The sequence below is a fragment of the Carya illinoinensis genome, chromosome 9 (assembly GCF_018687715.1).
Source record: "Carya illinoinensis cultivar Pawnee chromosome 9, C.illinoinensisPawnee_v1, whole genome shotgun sequence".
Lineage (NCBI taxonomy): Eukaryota > Viridiplantae > Streptophyta > Magnoliopsida > Fagales > Juglandaceae > Carya > Carya illinoinensis.
The window spans coordinates 6,377,941-6,394,429 of NC_056760.1; the positions used below are offsets into that span (position 1 = coordinate 6,377,941).

Here is a 16,489-nt window from a genome sequence, read left to right on the forward strand (position 1 = left end):
CACTGTTAAATCAACACAAAATGATAAAAATATATATATGAGTCCTTTGATATTTTTACTCTGATCCATCATTTTGTGTCATCCTGTACAGCATCAATAGAGACGACATTGAAATTCTTGAACTGCTTTTGGTTGAGTCGATCGAGGTCTGCAAGAAGTTCAATCTTCCACTCTTTCTGTGAAACTTGTGCCACAAGATTTTCTATATATGACAAATGTTCCTGTAAAGGAAATTTTTAATTATAATTGCATAATTAATAAAAATTTAAATAACTTATATGCTGAAAATTTATGTCTTATAAATTAACACAAATTTTTGAATGCAATGTTTTTAATTAAATTACTATGCATGTTATAAATAAAAATAAAATTGACATAATAGACAAGTATATAAAAATCAATTTCAACGATTTTTGTTATAATTTACTTTTAAAAGTTTTTTTAATATAAACCTCAATGTATTTATAGATAATGTATTAAATATGTTAAAAATTTTGAGATAGATTTTTTTACTCGCAACAATAAAGCGAATGGAAAATAAGAAGATGTACATCTCCAGTATGATTCATAAGCTCAACTGCTGAACAACCGAATGTTTTTTCTACAACTTCACCAAACATAACAGCAGATAGTCTTCCTGTATTATCGTCGAGTTCAACATATGCTCGGCAGTTATAAATTTGTTGGAAATATCATTTTAAGTTAGAATCAATAAAAACTATACATTAAATCTATTACATAAATTATCAAATAAAAGATTTGAAAGATACATACCGTGGTTGGGAAATGCTTTCGTGTTTGCAATGGTAACAAAGTAATGTATCATTGTAATCATATCCAGTTCCTTTATTACAGCCAATACATGACATGTAAAAAAATATCTAGCGCAAATCAACCACAATTATCTTCGCCTTTATCCAAAATTTTGTTTTCTGCATCACATTAGTTAGAGACAATTTTTTAGAAGAATTAATTGTATAAATATTTGAATCTGTTACGAAGAATAGGATTTTACCGCCATGGGTTGCAAATTTTTGATGAATTCAGCAACATCACAATTCTTGATTATTTCCCGAATGCCAACAGAAGATAGAGATGCAGATGGGTGTGTCAAGTTTTTTGCAATAATACTCTTGAGTAATAAATCATTAATCGCTGCCCTTAAAATTCATAAAAACAAATACAAAATAAGAAATAAAAATATGAAAATTTCAATATTCAAATTGTATGAAACAAATAATAACTTATTTGTAATGATTACCACTCTTGCAATGAAGTTGCCTCAGGAATAACAGGATTGATCATAAATTTACTTTTCGGACGTGATGATGGAGATAATCTTTCATTAGAAATAGGCATCATAATTAATGCAAGCATATACAATGTAAAAAAAAATATAAGATTGTTAATTATTAAAAATACCATTATAAGAACCAACTCTTATTTTGGTTCCAAGTATAATTGGCTTTGTCTCAATCATTTTCGAGATTTTTTTGCATTCATCTTGCACGAATCGACCCCACATAGTTAAACATATGGGGTTTAAGCTACAAAATTGGAATAAAAAAAAAAGAATTAGCAAAATATGCAAGAAATAAAAATTGGAACATAATTCAAAAAGAGTGAACTATTAAAAAATATTTTTACCCTTGATCGATAACATATATCTCTTGAATAGTTGTTGGTCCATGTGCTAAAGTTATCTCTCTACATGGCTTGATTTGGATTGCAACAGCTAAAATGTCTGACAAATAAGATTTAAATTTTTAGTATATTGATAATTAAATATTCTAAAGTAAAGAGTGAATTACCTATTTCTGCAATTGAATTCTTGTAGGCATCTAATTCATTGAATAGAATGAGTTGGTACTTTGGTGGCTCCAATTGTCCTTCATCCTTTGGAACTTCCTCAATTATCGTTTTAGCATTCAAGATCCATTGATATTCATATGTTTCAATTCTATACTTCGGATCCAATGGCTTCACATATGCATTACTGATGTAATATGACTGGAAAATGTGCAAACTATCTTGTCGCGAGTCAATATCCTTATCAAATATTGTAGCTTGCAGCTGATTTCCCTGTATAATATAAAAAATTGTAACAGATAATTTACAAAAAATAAATTGTAATAAATAATTGACTATAATGATTTTCTTTGATTTTAAATTGTTTTGAGTTATGTGTAAAATTTTTGTTTTTAAATGTGTTATAGGAAGATAACTAAATTAATAGAACATCATCGACATTTATATAAGGAAGCCAAAGATTTAAAAAGTCAAACATCAAAAGACCCAACAAATTAGCAGTAACAAAATAAAAAATAAAAACAAAACTCAATAGAATGAATGCAAAAATAACAAAATCATTTACCAGTTTTTAATCTACTAAAAAAAATATAGAACAATAGATAGAAATAAATATTATACCTCTGGATCAATCAATGTTAGGCTTTGCTACTTCACTGGTGAGCGTTGGCCTGTTCGTTTGGATGACTTTTCTGCCACAATCATTTTGATTTTCCAGTCTCTTGTACTTGGAGTGATATCTTTTATCAATGTATAAACCGTCCGCATCTTTAAAGCTGTTCACACACAAAAATATTAAATGTGTAAGTATAGTCAACGCAATATTAAATAAAAAAAATTACAAAGAGAATTTAAGAGTAAAATAAATTAAAAAATACAATACTAAATATACAGAAAATAAAATTCTATTAAGTGCACAATGTTGTTGAAGTAATTAAACTGAAATTATACAATCGAATCATTACCCATTTAACATTAATCTGAAGATGCTAATCTTAATAATTCCGTATAGACGATATTTTTTGTGCAGTTCTTTTCTGATCGCTCAGTTGACACTGGCCGTATTAAAATCCTTACTGTAGATGCAGTCTTTGCCCTTGATAAAGCCACATATAATTGACCATGTGAGAAAACAGGTTGAGGTAAATATATTCCAACAAAATTCAATGTTTGCCCTTGTGACTTATTTATAGTCATTGCAAAACTTAATCTGATAGGGAACTGAGTTCGTTTGAATGGGAAGCCACTATTTTCATCAACATTTGGTAAGAATGGGATCCTTGGAATAAAGACCCTTTTTCCGCTGTGATGCCCAACTGCGATTTTTGCATCAATGACATTTTGATCAAAAGCCCGACAAATTAGACGTGTTCCGTTGCATAGTCCTTCTGAAGGATTAATGTTTCTAAGCAGTATGATAGGACAGTTTATCTTCAGTAACAATTCATGAAGAGGAAGTCCATTTGGGGTTAGAGCATTTAAAAAATCTTCCATAATTGACTGTTCAGATGTATCTATTGCTTCATCAAAGCTATAATATCGCTTAAGCTCACCAGGAAATCTATGAATTAGTAATGCATTTATTTCATCAACATAACTGTTCTTTGGTGTTAATATGGCCCGATTCATCATAGCTGAAATATTTATTGAATATTCATGAATATCATGAAAAACAACATATATTAAATGATCCAAAGAAGTACAGTCATCTTCATAAGGAACAAGCATGCCATCAAGAATTTTTATAGTTTCATCAACTGTGATTGGTGGCATTCCGTTGCCCAATTCTAACACATATTCTGAAAAGACTGAATCCAATCTTGCTCGCATATTTTCAGTCAAATGAAACTTGATCAATGTAGGCCACAAGTAAGAAGAAACCAAACTGGCGTCAACATGTTCTTGTCTTGTTCCTTTACGAACCACAGGTAAAACCTGGCAAAAATCTCCACAAAAAATGACAACTTTTCCACCGAATGTTAACTCTGAATCATTAATGTCTCGTAGCATTTTATCTAATGCTTGAATATGTTGTTTTCTTGACATAGGGGCCTCATCCCATATAATTAACCTTGCCACACATAGTAACTTTGCGATGGCACTTTGTTTACTGACACAACATATGCTATGTTCATCAGTATCTAGTGGAATCTTAAAGCGCGAGTGTGTTGTTCGACCTCCAGGAAGGATGGATGCAGCAACACTAGATGAAGCAGTTGCAAGTGCGACTAATTTTCTTGATCTTACTGCGGCAAGAAGTGCCTTGTACAGGAATGTATTCCCCGTCCCAGCAGGGCCGTCGACAAAGAATGTAGCAGCTTCATTAGAAAAAACTTTTCCCAAAACTGAATTATAGACATGTCGTTGTTTACTATTAAGGGCTTCTGATGCAACAATATCTTCTTCTGAAATTTCAACAGCCAATTCATCATCGATTTCCCTAGATTCGAGTTGGTCTTCACCAAAACAAATGTTGTCATCAAGAAGATGGAACGAATTAATGTCTTTCCCCATTGATTCAAGTGTAAAAGAGATTGAGCGCAAAACTTGCATTCTTACATCCGACATAGAATCTTCAGTCGACCTAAAATCAACTGACATATCTTGCTCAAAACGTTCCCAAAGCTCTCTCGGATTGGTTGGATTACAATAAACCAAAATAGTTGCAAATATTCGTCTCAAACTGGACGGCATTTGATATAGAGATGCTTCATGTAAACAATCTTGTAAGCTACTGTCTCTTTGTAGCAAACCATGTATAGTTGCTGCCTCACGAAATGTTGGAACCACGACACTATCAACTGTCCTAAGATCTTCAAACGACAAAGGTCCTCTTACATGATTTGGCAATATCCGCAGATAATACCTCTCACCTTCAAATGGATTTGCTGTAACAATTCGACCTATAACAGTTTTTTTTTTTTTTTTTTTTTTCCGACGAGTCCACTCTCTGTATTGTTGGCTCCAAACATAAAATTCTGGAAATTCTTTGTATAACAATGTCCTGGCATTTTCATCTACTTGGTTTAATGCAAAGAATTCTATTAACATTGATTTTGCAGATCGATCAGAGTTGAGAACATTGATTAAGTCTTCATTTGCTCGAAAAGTTACTTGGTGTTTATCCTCAAGATGTAAATGTAAGCTATATACTGATGGGTACATTTCATTAACAATGAAGCCGTATATTCTCCACATAGCTTCAGGTGGAGCAATCCATCGGGCCGATTGGAATTGTTGGATTTCGTCAATTTGTTGATTGGTTTGTTCGGAAACCAAATTGAAAGCAACACGATCATGCCCTTTGTAAACGTACTTATAAAGATATTTGACTGCTTTTATCGTAGAACAAATCTCCACATTAATGTGACAGTCAAATGTTGCAAGCAAATATGGATTATATGGAATGACCCAACGGTTATCCAAATTATGGCCTCTCAGTTTGACAGTTATTCCATTGTCAGAACACTTATATATTGGGAAGCAATCATTTCCAACAGTCGTACCTGATGCATAACTTTTTGGATATTGGCTTTTGCAACAACCATTTTTTTTCATGCAAACATTTGTTGGATTCAACACTCCACATGGTCCATGCATCATATGCTTGATAACAGCATTATGCAAGTGCAAATTTGTATTTTTATCAGGTATTTCTGCCGATACAATCTCATCAAAAGATTCAGACGCATAGAGTTTCCAATTCCTCTGTAATATAATTAAAAAATGCGCATGTGGAAGCACTCTTTTTTGGTGCTCAATAACATAAACATATGCCGAGACTTTTCCAAATATCTGCTGCTTGAATAATCGATCCTTTAATTCTTCTAATTTTGCACGAAAGACCCGAGCAACCAAATTAGGCTGATTTTGACTCTCCTCATGCAGGCGTAATTCATTTGAAATTTCTTACCAGTTTGGATTGCACGTCATTGTTAAAAAAATGTCTGGTTTACCATAACGCTGAACTAAAGCCATTGTTTCCATATATTTTTTTCGCATATCTCTTGGACCCCCAATAAATGACGAAGGCAGAATAATCCGTTTTCCAACATTAGAAGCATCAGTTTCCCCAAGTGTAATGGTATCAACAATACCTTGATATAACTCAGATCGAATATGTTGTTGTTTGTTACGGAAATAATCTAATCTTGACGTCTCGATCTTAACATACATATTGACAACAAATTGTTGCAATAGGCGACCAGACAGTAACAAAATTGATCTGACATTTTCTCTGATTTGTAACTTGTAGCAATAATATTCACGACACGAAACAATTGGATCCTTCCTTTTTTTGTTCAATGCTGCAAAAGTTGTAGGGGAATGAAATATTATAAAATTGGATGTCTATAAACTAAGTACAAAATTAGAAGATTAAGATTACACTATAACCTCGATCTTCTCTTCTAAGTAATTCTTCTACTGATATTGATCGGTGATGATCTATTGATCGGATTGTTTTGTTACTTGTTAATGTGCTTCCTCTATTAACCCTTTGAATGCATTGGTGCCAACCAGTATCGCCAAGAGGAAATAACAACGGATACTGAAGTGGATCATAGCAGCCAAAATAATATTGAACTATATGACTTCCACCAGAATGACTAAAGACATAAATGTCTCGTCCTCTTAGCTGATCTGCATCTTCATTTTCAACCCATATTGCTGCAACTTGTGAAGATGTCGGGACATTGAATACACGTTGATCTAGACCAACATCTGATCTTATATGGATTACTTGATTTTTCAAATTTGACAAATCACCAAGAGATCGAAAGAACAAAGAATATGGATTGATGTGAAGAATATCGATGAGTTGAGCTATAATTGATGGATTCATTCTGTCTGAATCAGAAATGCGATTTTCTAATTCATGCTCCGTATCATAGAAATACAATTGAAGATAAGAATGACGACCATTTAAAGGGATTAAATCATTGATATAGTGATAGATCTGTCCCTGAGTTCGAAAGGTATAAATTCCTTTATTCCATCTACAAAGATCTTCATCGAATTTAACTCCAAAGGATGTAAACGCGAACTTGTTATTATAAGTCCGAACATAGGTCTTAAAATGCGCAGATTCATCTGTGTTAGAGGTGAAAAGATCATAAAATTGATCAGGGACGGCATTTGTGGCCAAATAAATTGTCCCATCAGCACAATAAAATCCGTTTGTTTCATGATAGAATCGCTTTGCTTTACAATGTCTGCAACAAGGCACATACGGCAAAGAATATGCTTCAGATGGCACGACTTGTAATAATTGCTTAAGTTCAGCAGAGCGGCGATGCCCCTCACCTATTGAGTTCAAAAGTGAATATAAGACAATATGTGTAAACTCATCAATTGTTTTTTGAATGATTTGACCAAGGACACTATTGGAAGAGTGACAAGAGTTGACAATAGAATCAGAAGAATGAATAATATAATTATACTGGTTTCTTACCCCTACAAGGTGGCGATATACTTGTTTCAAAACTTGACTGTTCCCGAACAACACATGGAGCCTATTTGAATAGAATGTTCCCAAATTTCAATGAAAAAGAACAGAAGGATGTTTGAATACGAAAGATGACAAAATAATTTCAGGAAAACCTGTTGAATCAGAAACTGATTAGAGACGGTTGTTTCATCTATGTATGTATTTCCTGATTTACGTGTCAGAAAATCCATAGAATGACTCGGACAATTTGAACGATCTGTCACATTGTTTAATGATGAAGTTGCCTCTGAATCAACCACACAGAGATTTACACCAGGAGGAACACATACTTCATGAGATGAAATCAGTTCACCGATGTCAATATCAGAATGGAAAATCCGTTGTCTCTTTGACACCTTTTGTAGAACAGTAAAGTCTTGAATGATGTTTATATGTTGGACATCATCATTTGAACGTTCATCAATTGATATAGTCAGTTGATCACCATCAAATGAAGTTGAATCTTTTAATTGGAGGGAATCGCTGCTAAATGCCTTTTTTTTAGCATATATTTCTCTCCGTTTTCTACGGAGTTCTTCCTTTTTCTCTTATGGTAAATCTTTATACGGGATATTCTCCGCCCGTTGTTTTCTTTGATCTTCAAAAAATAGTCTCCAAACTTAACTTTTACAAAACTAATATTACTATTTCAAAACAAATGCTACATAACTTATTAACACAAGCTTACCACTACTCATTATGTTAACGAAGTAAATGATTCTTCCAAAAGTTGGATACTGTTCCACACAACCAAAATTAAATGAATAAATAATAATTGCTTAATGCGAAATCCATACCTCCATGATGCATTTTAAATGCTATAAACAATTTCGTTAATTCATATGTTGAAAAATACATACAACCAAATTATTTATACTTTAAATCAACAAGAAAATGAAGATAAGAAAATAACACATGAAATAGAAAAATATCATGAAAATGGAACTTATAAAAAGCATAGATCGATATCACATATCAAAATTATTGAATAAAATATTTCTCAAAATTAATTTGCCATTCAAAGCAAGGATTCACAAAAAAATTATAAGTAGGGACCAGGCCTGTTGTTTTCTTTGATCTTCAAAAAATAGTCTCCAAACTTAACTTTTACAAAACTAATATTACTATTTCAAAACAAATACTACATAACTTATTAACACAAGCTTACCACTACTCATTATGTTAACGAAGCAAATGATTCTTCCGAAAGTTGGTACTGTTCCACACAACCAAAATTAAATGAATAAATAATAATTGCTTAATGCGAAATCCATACCTCCATGATGCATTTTAAATGCTATAAACAATTTCGTTGATTCATATGTTGAAAAATACATACAACCAAATTATTTATATTTTAAATCAACAAGGAAATGAAGATAAGAAAATAACACATGAAATGGAAAAATACCATGAAAATGGAATTTATAAAAAACATAGATCGATATCACATATCAAAATTCTTGAATAAAATATTTCTCAAAATTAATTTGCCATTCAAAGTAAGGATCCACAAAAAAATTATAAGTAGGGACCAGCAAAAAGAGATATATAATATATATATATATATATATATAAAGGCACTTACAGGTCTTGAAATGAACAATAGAGAGTCTTTTATATATTTAGATATTTTGATGAGGACAATTCCTGTTTAGACACAAAAGGCATTGTAAGTTTTAATTGTATTATATATATATACATATATATACACAGGCAGATTATGTGTAGGCAGATTTTCCTTATCATAAAAAAAGAAATAAAACTAAGGAAATACGTACCTTCTAAAACAAAAACCGAATCAGCTATGCGAGACCAAGTTAGAAGTGAACACAAATGAGCCATAAAGACCGTTTTAAGGTGCCTGTTATTCTTAATCATCCAGACGTCCTATCACCCTGTCAAACCACTGCTGCAACCAAATCTCTTTACGGATTCATTTCTTTAATTGTTTATGATTTGTGGCTCTCTCCCATACTCCTTTTTTTTCCAGGATGGTAATATTTTTCTTGATGTTGAGATTGACAGCAAATCTACAAAAGATATATCCATATTTAATATCTTTCGTCCTAAGTACAGACTCACATCACACATGAATTGGCAAGATTTTATAGGAAAAATCAATTTTTTCTATTATTTCTTTATTATTTTTTTCAATCACTTCCCTTTATATATATTCTACTAAAATCAAAACTTAATTTGATGAATTTTTGTCGCTTTTCATGTTTGTTTCCTATAAGGTAGGCCAGTACGTACGTAGTGCAATAATTCAACATCGATCATGATAATGATTCCATATTTTTATAACTATTATTATATCTATATGTAACATATTTTTTGCATGAGAATAATGCTTTTACATATCATGGATTATTTTGAAACTTATCATGGATTATTTTAAGAAGTCTTTATAGTGAAAATATCAAAAGTAAAGGAACATTCATATCTTGTGTGTACAAGCAGGATGGATATTGTCGGGGTAAAACGAGATTGGTATAAGTCATGATTGGTTTGAGAAATTACGTGCAGCTCCCGACCATGGGGCTATATATACATAGGATTTATATACCACGTAACCCCCATTTACCAAGCTTAGGATTTATTATATATATTAATAAAAAATTCAAAAAACAAATATATATTTTTTTATTTAAGTAGATCAATATGTCAATATTTTTTATGTGGTGTGTCAATAAAAAAACATGTTAATTGATTTATTATTTTATATTTTAAATGAGTTGTGCTACTTTTAAGTCTAGTACTATGCCAACACACCATTTATTGTGTGATAAAGGAATGTCGAGATAAGGATAAGAGTTAGATAAGAATATTATTTAGTACTGAAATTACTATTTTAGATGAGAAAGCAAAGACGATTATTGTGGATCGAATGCATGTGGCATTAACAGGAATATATCTCTAACCTATAAAATATCAAGTCAATATATATATATATATATACTGCCATTATGAAATTTGATGTAACATCATTATAAAAAAACCACTCGTCCCATCCTAACTACTAACATTGAAATTAAAGACCAGTATCCTAAAAAAAGTCCGCACAACATACTAATTAATAAATCATCTGCTTAACAAATTTAAATGATTGAATGAGTTATATCTTATCTATTTAATATGGATTTAAAAATATAATTTAATTAATAAAAGATACTGTTTACTTAAAATACAAATATATATTTAAATTATTGTTATCTTAAATAAAGAAAAGAAAGACATGTTTTTTTTAGTCATTCTATATGATTAAATATTTCATGATTGTTTCCACTTGCGGGAATGTTGAGTGGTTGCTTTCATTGGAGAAGCATTATTGTCAAACTTTGGGCAAATTGCTTTTATATTTTTTGCTTTAAAACAGGAAAGAAATGTAAGATAAGGAAAAGGATCCCACAACCCTTGCAACCGACCCTACCCACTTCCTATATTATACTCCATAATATATTATCACGGGATAAATAGAAAGCACAATAGATTGAGAGTGTCTCCACACTACAATGATAAATTCGTATATTAGTAAGAAATAGTACTTTTTAGCGCTAAGAACGCATGACTCATTCCTAAAAATTAGTTTATCCCACATGTCTGCAAAAAGCTTGAAAAATAATAAACGACAAAGCAAATTATCCAACGAAAGGTGTCTTAAAAGTCAAAAGTAGAAAGAAGAAAATCATCAATATTCGATGATCATCATCGGTGCCAAAAAAAATAAATTATAAATATTTTTTCCCGAGCCACTCTAAGGGACGTTTGCCTAGTGGAGGCAAAATATAAATATAAAACCTTCCCATGAAAGTAAATAATAGTAATCAGCAACACGTTCAGCAATTAGCAACACCGTTATGCACCGCTCAACAGCAGGTAAGAGAGGGGTGAAATGCCCTAAAATAAAGAACAGAAGAAATAAGTACATCTCATTCAGTATACTGAAGCAACTGAGGTTATTCATGTGAATCAACCTGTTTAGAAGGAGAGCAGCAGCGCTGTCACGATTGTTGATATCTTGATCCCGTGGAATTTTTCCAAATAACAAGCAAAGATTTGTAAAATGAGAAGCTTCAGTTGGGATTTAGAGAACATTCATGGAGGAGATGAATGGAATTATTAAATCTAAAATACCATCTCTTAAATACAATTAGTATTTCATATTCATATTACGATTTTGTAAGAAATTGTGCATTATTAAAGGAGAAATAAAATAGAATACATAGAAGATCTAACAGAAGATAGAAACACAAATATGAATATTTGTGAAGTATTATTTTATTATCACAAAGCAAAATTACAGAAATTTGAGGCTCTTTGCCTCAATCTTTAAACGCTATTACTTTTCAAAAATCTGCATGCCTTTCCTATCTAAAGGAATAGCCACTCGAAAAGAAGAGTTAAGCAAAGATTTTAAATCTCTGTTCTCTCGCTTTAGTGCTTCTATCTTCATGTTGGAATCCATAAGAAGCCGCTGAAGGATAGAAATATTCTCGTGGAGTTTGTCAACCCCACCAGTCCTAGATTGTAGTCGCTGAGAATATGCGATAAGGGTTGATGAGTATCGGGTACCGAGACTCACAAGCTCGTAGATAATTTCATTATCTGACTTATTAGTCAGATCATTATTGGATTGCATTATAACACCTACAAAAGAAGCAGAAACAACTGGTGAACGAGGTGCAAAATACCTCATACATTGGTAATGAGAAGATTGCTGAGCCATTGCAAAGTGAGAAAGCAAAAAGAGATTGCAGAGTAAGAATGCAGACTAATTTCAGAAAAGTGAAGAAGATGAGATGCGAAAGAAGATGAACTGAATAATTCTTTTATAGAGAAAATTATGATGAATCATCTCTCGTGAAGTATTTCTCTACAAGAGACAAGAGTGATGTAGTATCATAGCTGCGGCGCCTGACAGCTACAGAAGACCTGTAAAAATCCTACTGATCAGAGTTGTCTGGTCTAAAACAAAGGACCACCGCTCTTGTTAAGAGAGAGAGAGAGAGAGAGAGAGAGAGAGAGAGAGAGAGAGAGAGAAGTTAACTGCTTAATTTTGACGAATTCTTTACTAAGTATATTATTTAAAAGAACACTTAAAGTATATCATTTATATTTTTCTAAGGAAATCGAGAGTTTACACTGAAACCGAAGATGTTAGACATGGGTACAGCTGAAAAAATTCCGGGAGGTCGAATCTGCACCGTTTTCCATCTAAAAACCCTCCAAACAGAGCAAAAAAGAGAAAACCAAAGAAGACAACGACCAAAATCTCTTCGTACAGAGCTTTATCAACAAAAACGGAAACTCACATGCAAATTCTATGAGATAGGGCAAAAAAAAAGTAGAGAAAATAAGTGAGAGGAAAGAGAAGGTGAGGAGCGAAATGATAGGAGTCAGGGTGGGTAAATGGAAAACAGTTTTATTTCGTGAGAGGAATGTGGGAGGTTTGTGTACGTGATAATACACACAAGGGAAACCCACATGCAATGTATTTATGCTGAGAAGTGGATTTCCTCCCACCAAATGAAAACCAGGTGTCCTTAAAGCGGTTTTCGGTTTTGCTTTTTGGTGAATCACGACTTGTTTGGATGCTCGACTAAGTATGTCTTCGACCCGTTAAATTCCTAAATTAACTACTCTACTCGCAACACCATCAACATGATATAACATCATATTTAATACATTACGCTACCCGTTCATTATTAATCAATCATTCAATTACAGTATTGGTATTTAATCTTAATAAAAAAAAATATATAAAACATTAATTATGATTGATTAAAGATTGCAAAAAATAAAAATTGTGCTTAAACTTTTAAGTTAAAGAAAGAAAATAAGAGAGAAGTCGACAGAAAAATAACTGAACGGTTTTTATTAATTTTTTGCAATCTTCAATTCAACACGTCAATAAATTTTGGATTCTTTACCGACACATGAATAGTTACTGATACTTTTTATAAGATGGGTTCGAATAATTGAGTGGACCCCATTCGATTAGGAAACGTGTTGGTTGGAGATTGAAATAAACTGATCATGATCAACTCAATTCATTATTAATTATTATTCATGTTATGCAAGAAAAATATATACTTTTATATTAATTAGCTCTAAAAATCATTAATATTTTTATATATAAAATCGTATTCAATCTTTTCTAATACAACTTTTTACTCAATAATTGCGCACCGTAAGCATTAATCTATGTATCAAGCTATCTATATAGCAGCCAGGAGAGAGAAATTTAATGCTCCAATGAAGACCTTGTACAAAGATCTTTGTTTGGAACTTTTGAAACATAGAAGATGATTTAGTGAGAAAATGTTATAGGGTCAAAATCCCAAACACAACTCAGCACCATTAAAAAACTAATCAACATGCTGTGTTGTGGGACCGGCTTATTAGAGGCTGATTTTCTTAATCAAGGGTTAATCTTCCTGCAATACTCGCAGAGAAAGATATTATTTAACGTACACGAAATTAAGAGCTTGTCGGCGCCGTTGGTGAATTATATATTAAGAAGTGTCGCGTCTAAAAGTTTCATAAAAATAAATTTCCAAATTAATATAATTTTTTAAATCTATTTTATAATAAAATTAATTTTACAATCTCATATATCATATCAAATTATATCAGCTTGTAAGTTTACTTTTGTATAATTTATTTATATCTAAAATATTTTTCTTATATATATATATACATATAATATGTGTGGTGCATGATTAATTGGTCCAAAACAAAGAGCTAACAACTAAAGAAAAATAAATCTTAGGTCCACTCCAATTGACTTTTAGCACCAAAATGTGATGATGATCATGGAAGCAGCTAGCTAATTGCAAACCACCACGTACGTACATGGTTGATGGAGGATCGGATGGGTTTAATTTCTTAGTGAGGGAAAGACCATATATATGAAAAAGCTGATGGGAGTTGGGAGGGTTTTAATAATTAAGGCAAACATATATTATTAAATAAAATCAAAGCTTATGATCCCTAATGGAAAATAAGTAATGAAATTACGTACCCCGCCCATAACAAAAGCAAGCAAAAGATCTTTTAGCGTTCAAGCTTTGAATTTATGTGATATTGGAGACATATTTCAATAGCTAGCTTTCAAAGATTGGGGGGCCTCCCTTGTCTCCTAGGTGGGAAGCATATGTCTCATCATATTCTATTATTATTAATTATTAATAATAATACTTAATCAACGTGCATTGCATTTCGATTATATACTGAGGAGTCAATAGAATGGACATCGTTTTGTGACATTTACCTAACCAAAATGGCGTGGTATCATTTCTTTCCAATCTTTTCAATGGATCCAAAGATACGTACGTGCCTCGCTGTACCCAACTTTCTATATGCTCTTCTTCCTTCATCCGTTCCACCACCAAGTTTCTTTATTTATTCATATATTCCTTTTCATATTATAAAACTATTTCCCATAGCACAGCAGCACCTCAATTATTGTGTCGGCAGCTTAGATTTTTAGCTTTGCTGAATGCATCAATTCAGGTAGGGAAAAAATGATCTATTTTATAGGGAGACATTGTAACAGCCCAAAGATATACATACATATATATTAATTTAAGCACTATTGCTTTAATATTCTCTCATGGATTGTCTAACAGTACAAAAGGCTCATTTTCTCTTGATTAGGTAGTTGATTTAATTAGTAGTTTGGCTTAAGCTCTCACAACCACTGTTTACTCCTAATCATCTTGATAATCTTTTGTCAAAATCACCAACAACTTCACCAGTACATCTAAATCTTAATCCTTCTTGGGATCTTACTAAAAAAAATGATACACATAATTTTTTTCAAAATGTTTTTTTTTTATGTAATTCTATTTTAAATAAGATATGATTTTATAAAATAACCAATAAAAATAGCATCGCTTTTTATAAAAATACTTTCAATTTAAAATAATATATAAAGAATTATAAAAAAATTTATACTTGCATCATTGCTCATAAAAATAAGCCCTAACTGTACTTGCTTAGCCTAAAAAATCATGTCAATCTTCTACCTCAAATATCTTAAAATAAAGATCAGCCTTATTTGAGAGAATAAAATATAATTTACATCTTTTAGAAAATGAGAAAAGAAAATTAGGAGAACCTAACTAACTATATATAAATATATATATGCAATTGATAACTGATGTTACATCGACAATTGGAGCACTAAAGACATGATGATGAATGAGAAATCATGCAAAATTATATTATATTATTATAATTAAATATATCTGATGCGAGTTGCTTGGTTGTCTCCTCTTGACCATTAAGTTGCGATGCCACCAAACGATCAAAGGTGGCCCAATCACTAAGCCTGGTTTTCGATCGTTGCCAGTACAATTAGCTGTTTCGTTGATGAAACAAGGTTGGGTTTCAGTGAACATCTAATCGTGATCGAATGGCTGATAACAAGCTTTGAAACTGTGGTCATGATCGAAGGGTGAGTTGCCAATTGGAAGAGAAGGAAGGGAAGGGCTCTCTAATCGTGGGAGATGAAGGAATCTGTCATGGAGCTCTTCATCGACGAGCGGGCTTGTGTGTTTTACTGTAGTACTGAGGAACATCATGTTGTTAGTGTGGACGTTGGAGATGCTGATGTTGTTGAATGACTCGTCTTCCAGCTTGCAATTCCTTCCCATGTATAGAAGTATTTGATCCAGGACGCCTTCAATCTGAGTGTTTGAATCCATTGAGATTGAGGAGGTTTTAGGACACTTTGCTGCTTTCTGAAAATTCTTCTTCTTGAAGACACGGCACACCACCCACCCGTCTTCGGTCATGGCTCGCGACTTGCGTCGGTGTGCGTGTCTTCACGAAGTTTCTCGATATTCCTCTCCAATCTCCTTTCCCCACTTTCTGCAAACCCAATAGGAATAGCTTGTGCTCCTCCTCCGTCCACGGAACCCCTGCCGTTCTTCTTCTGGTTCTGCTGCTGTTGTTTGAGCTGCTTTTCCTTGAAGACCTCCCACCACTTGCCGAGGCGCTTTGGCGTGCGTCTAGGGACCTCGGCGGCGATCTTCTTCCACTTGTTGCCGTACTTGGCCTGGAGGGATACGACGAGGGACTATTCTTTTGTGGTGAGAGAGCCCTTTTTTAGGCCGGGTTTCAGGTAGTTCTTCCAGCGCTCGAGGCAGGACTTGGCGTCGTGATGGAGGGGCTGCCCCATGC

General features: G+C 32.6%; 1 protein-coding gene across 1 annotated transcript; it reads right to left on the reverse strand.

The window, feature by feature from the left end:
* Positions 1–68: 68 nt before the first annotated feature.
* Positions 69–16,101, reverse strand: LOC122276004. Its single transcript, XM_043085410.1, has 11 exons — positions 15,868–16,101; positions 7,411–7,653; positions 7,262–7,322; positions 6,205–7,113; positions 5,766–6,116; positions 2,887–5,717; positions 1,812–2,082; positions 1,648–1,744; positions 1,262–1,339; positions 1,016–1,160; positions 69–221 (listed from the first exon to the last, which is right to left on the reverse strand). Exons 1-11 carry the CDS (start codon positions 16,099–16,101, stop codon positions 69–71), a joined length of 5,373 nt encoding a protein of 1,790 aa, XP_042941344.1.
* Between the last annotated feature and the right edge of the window lie 388 nt (positions 16,102–16,489).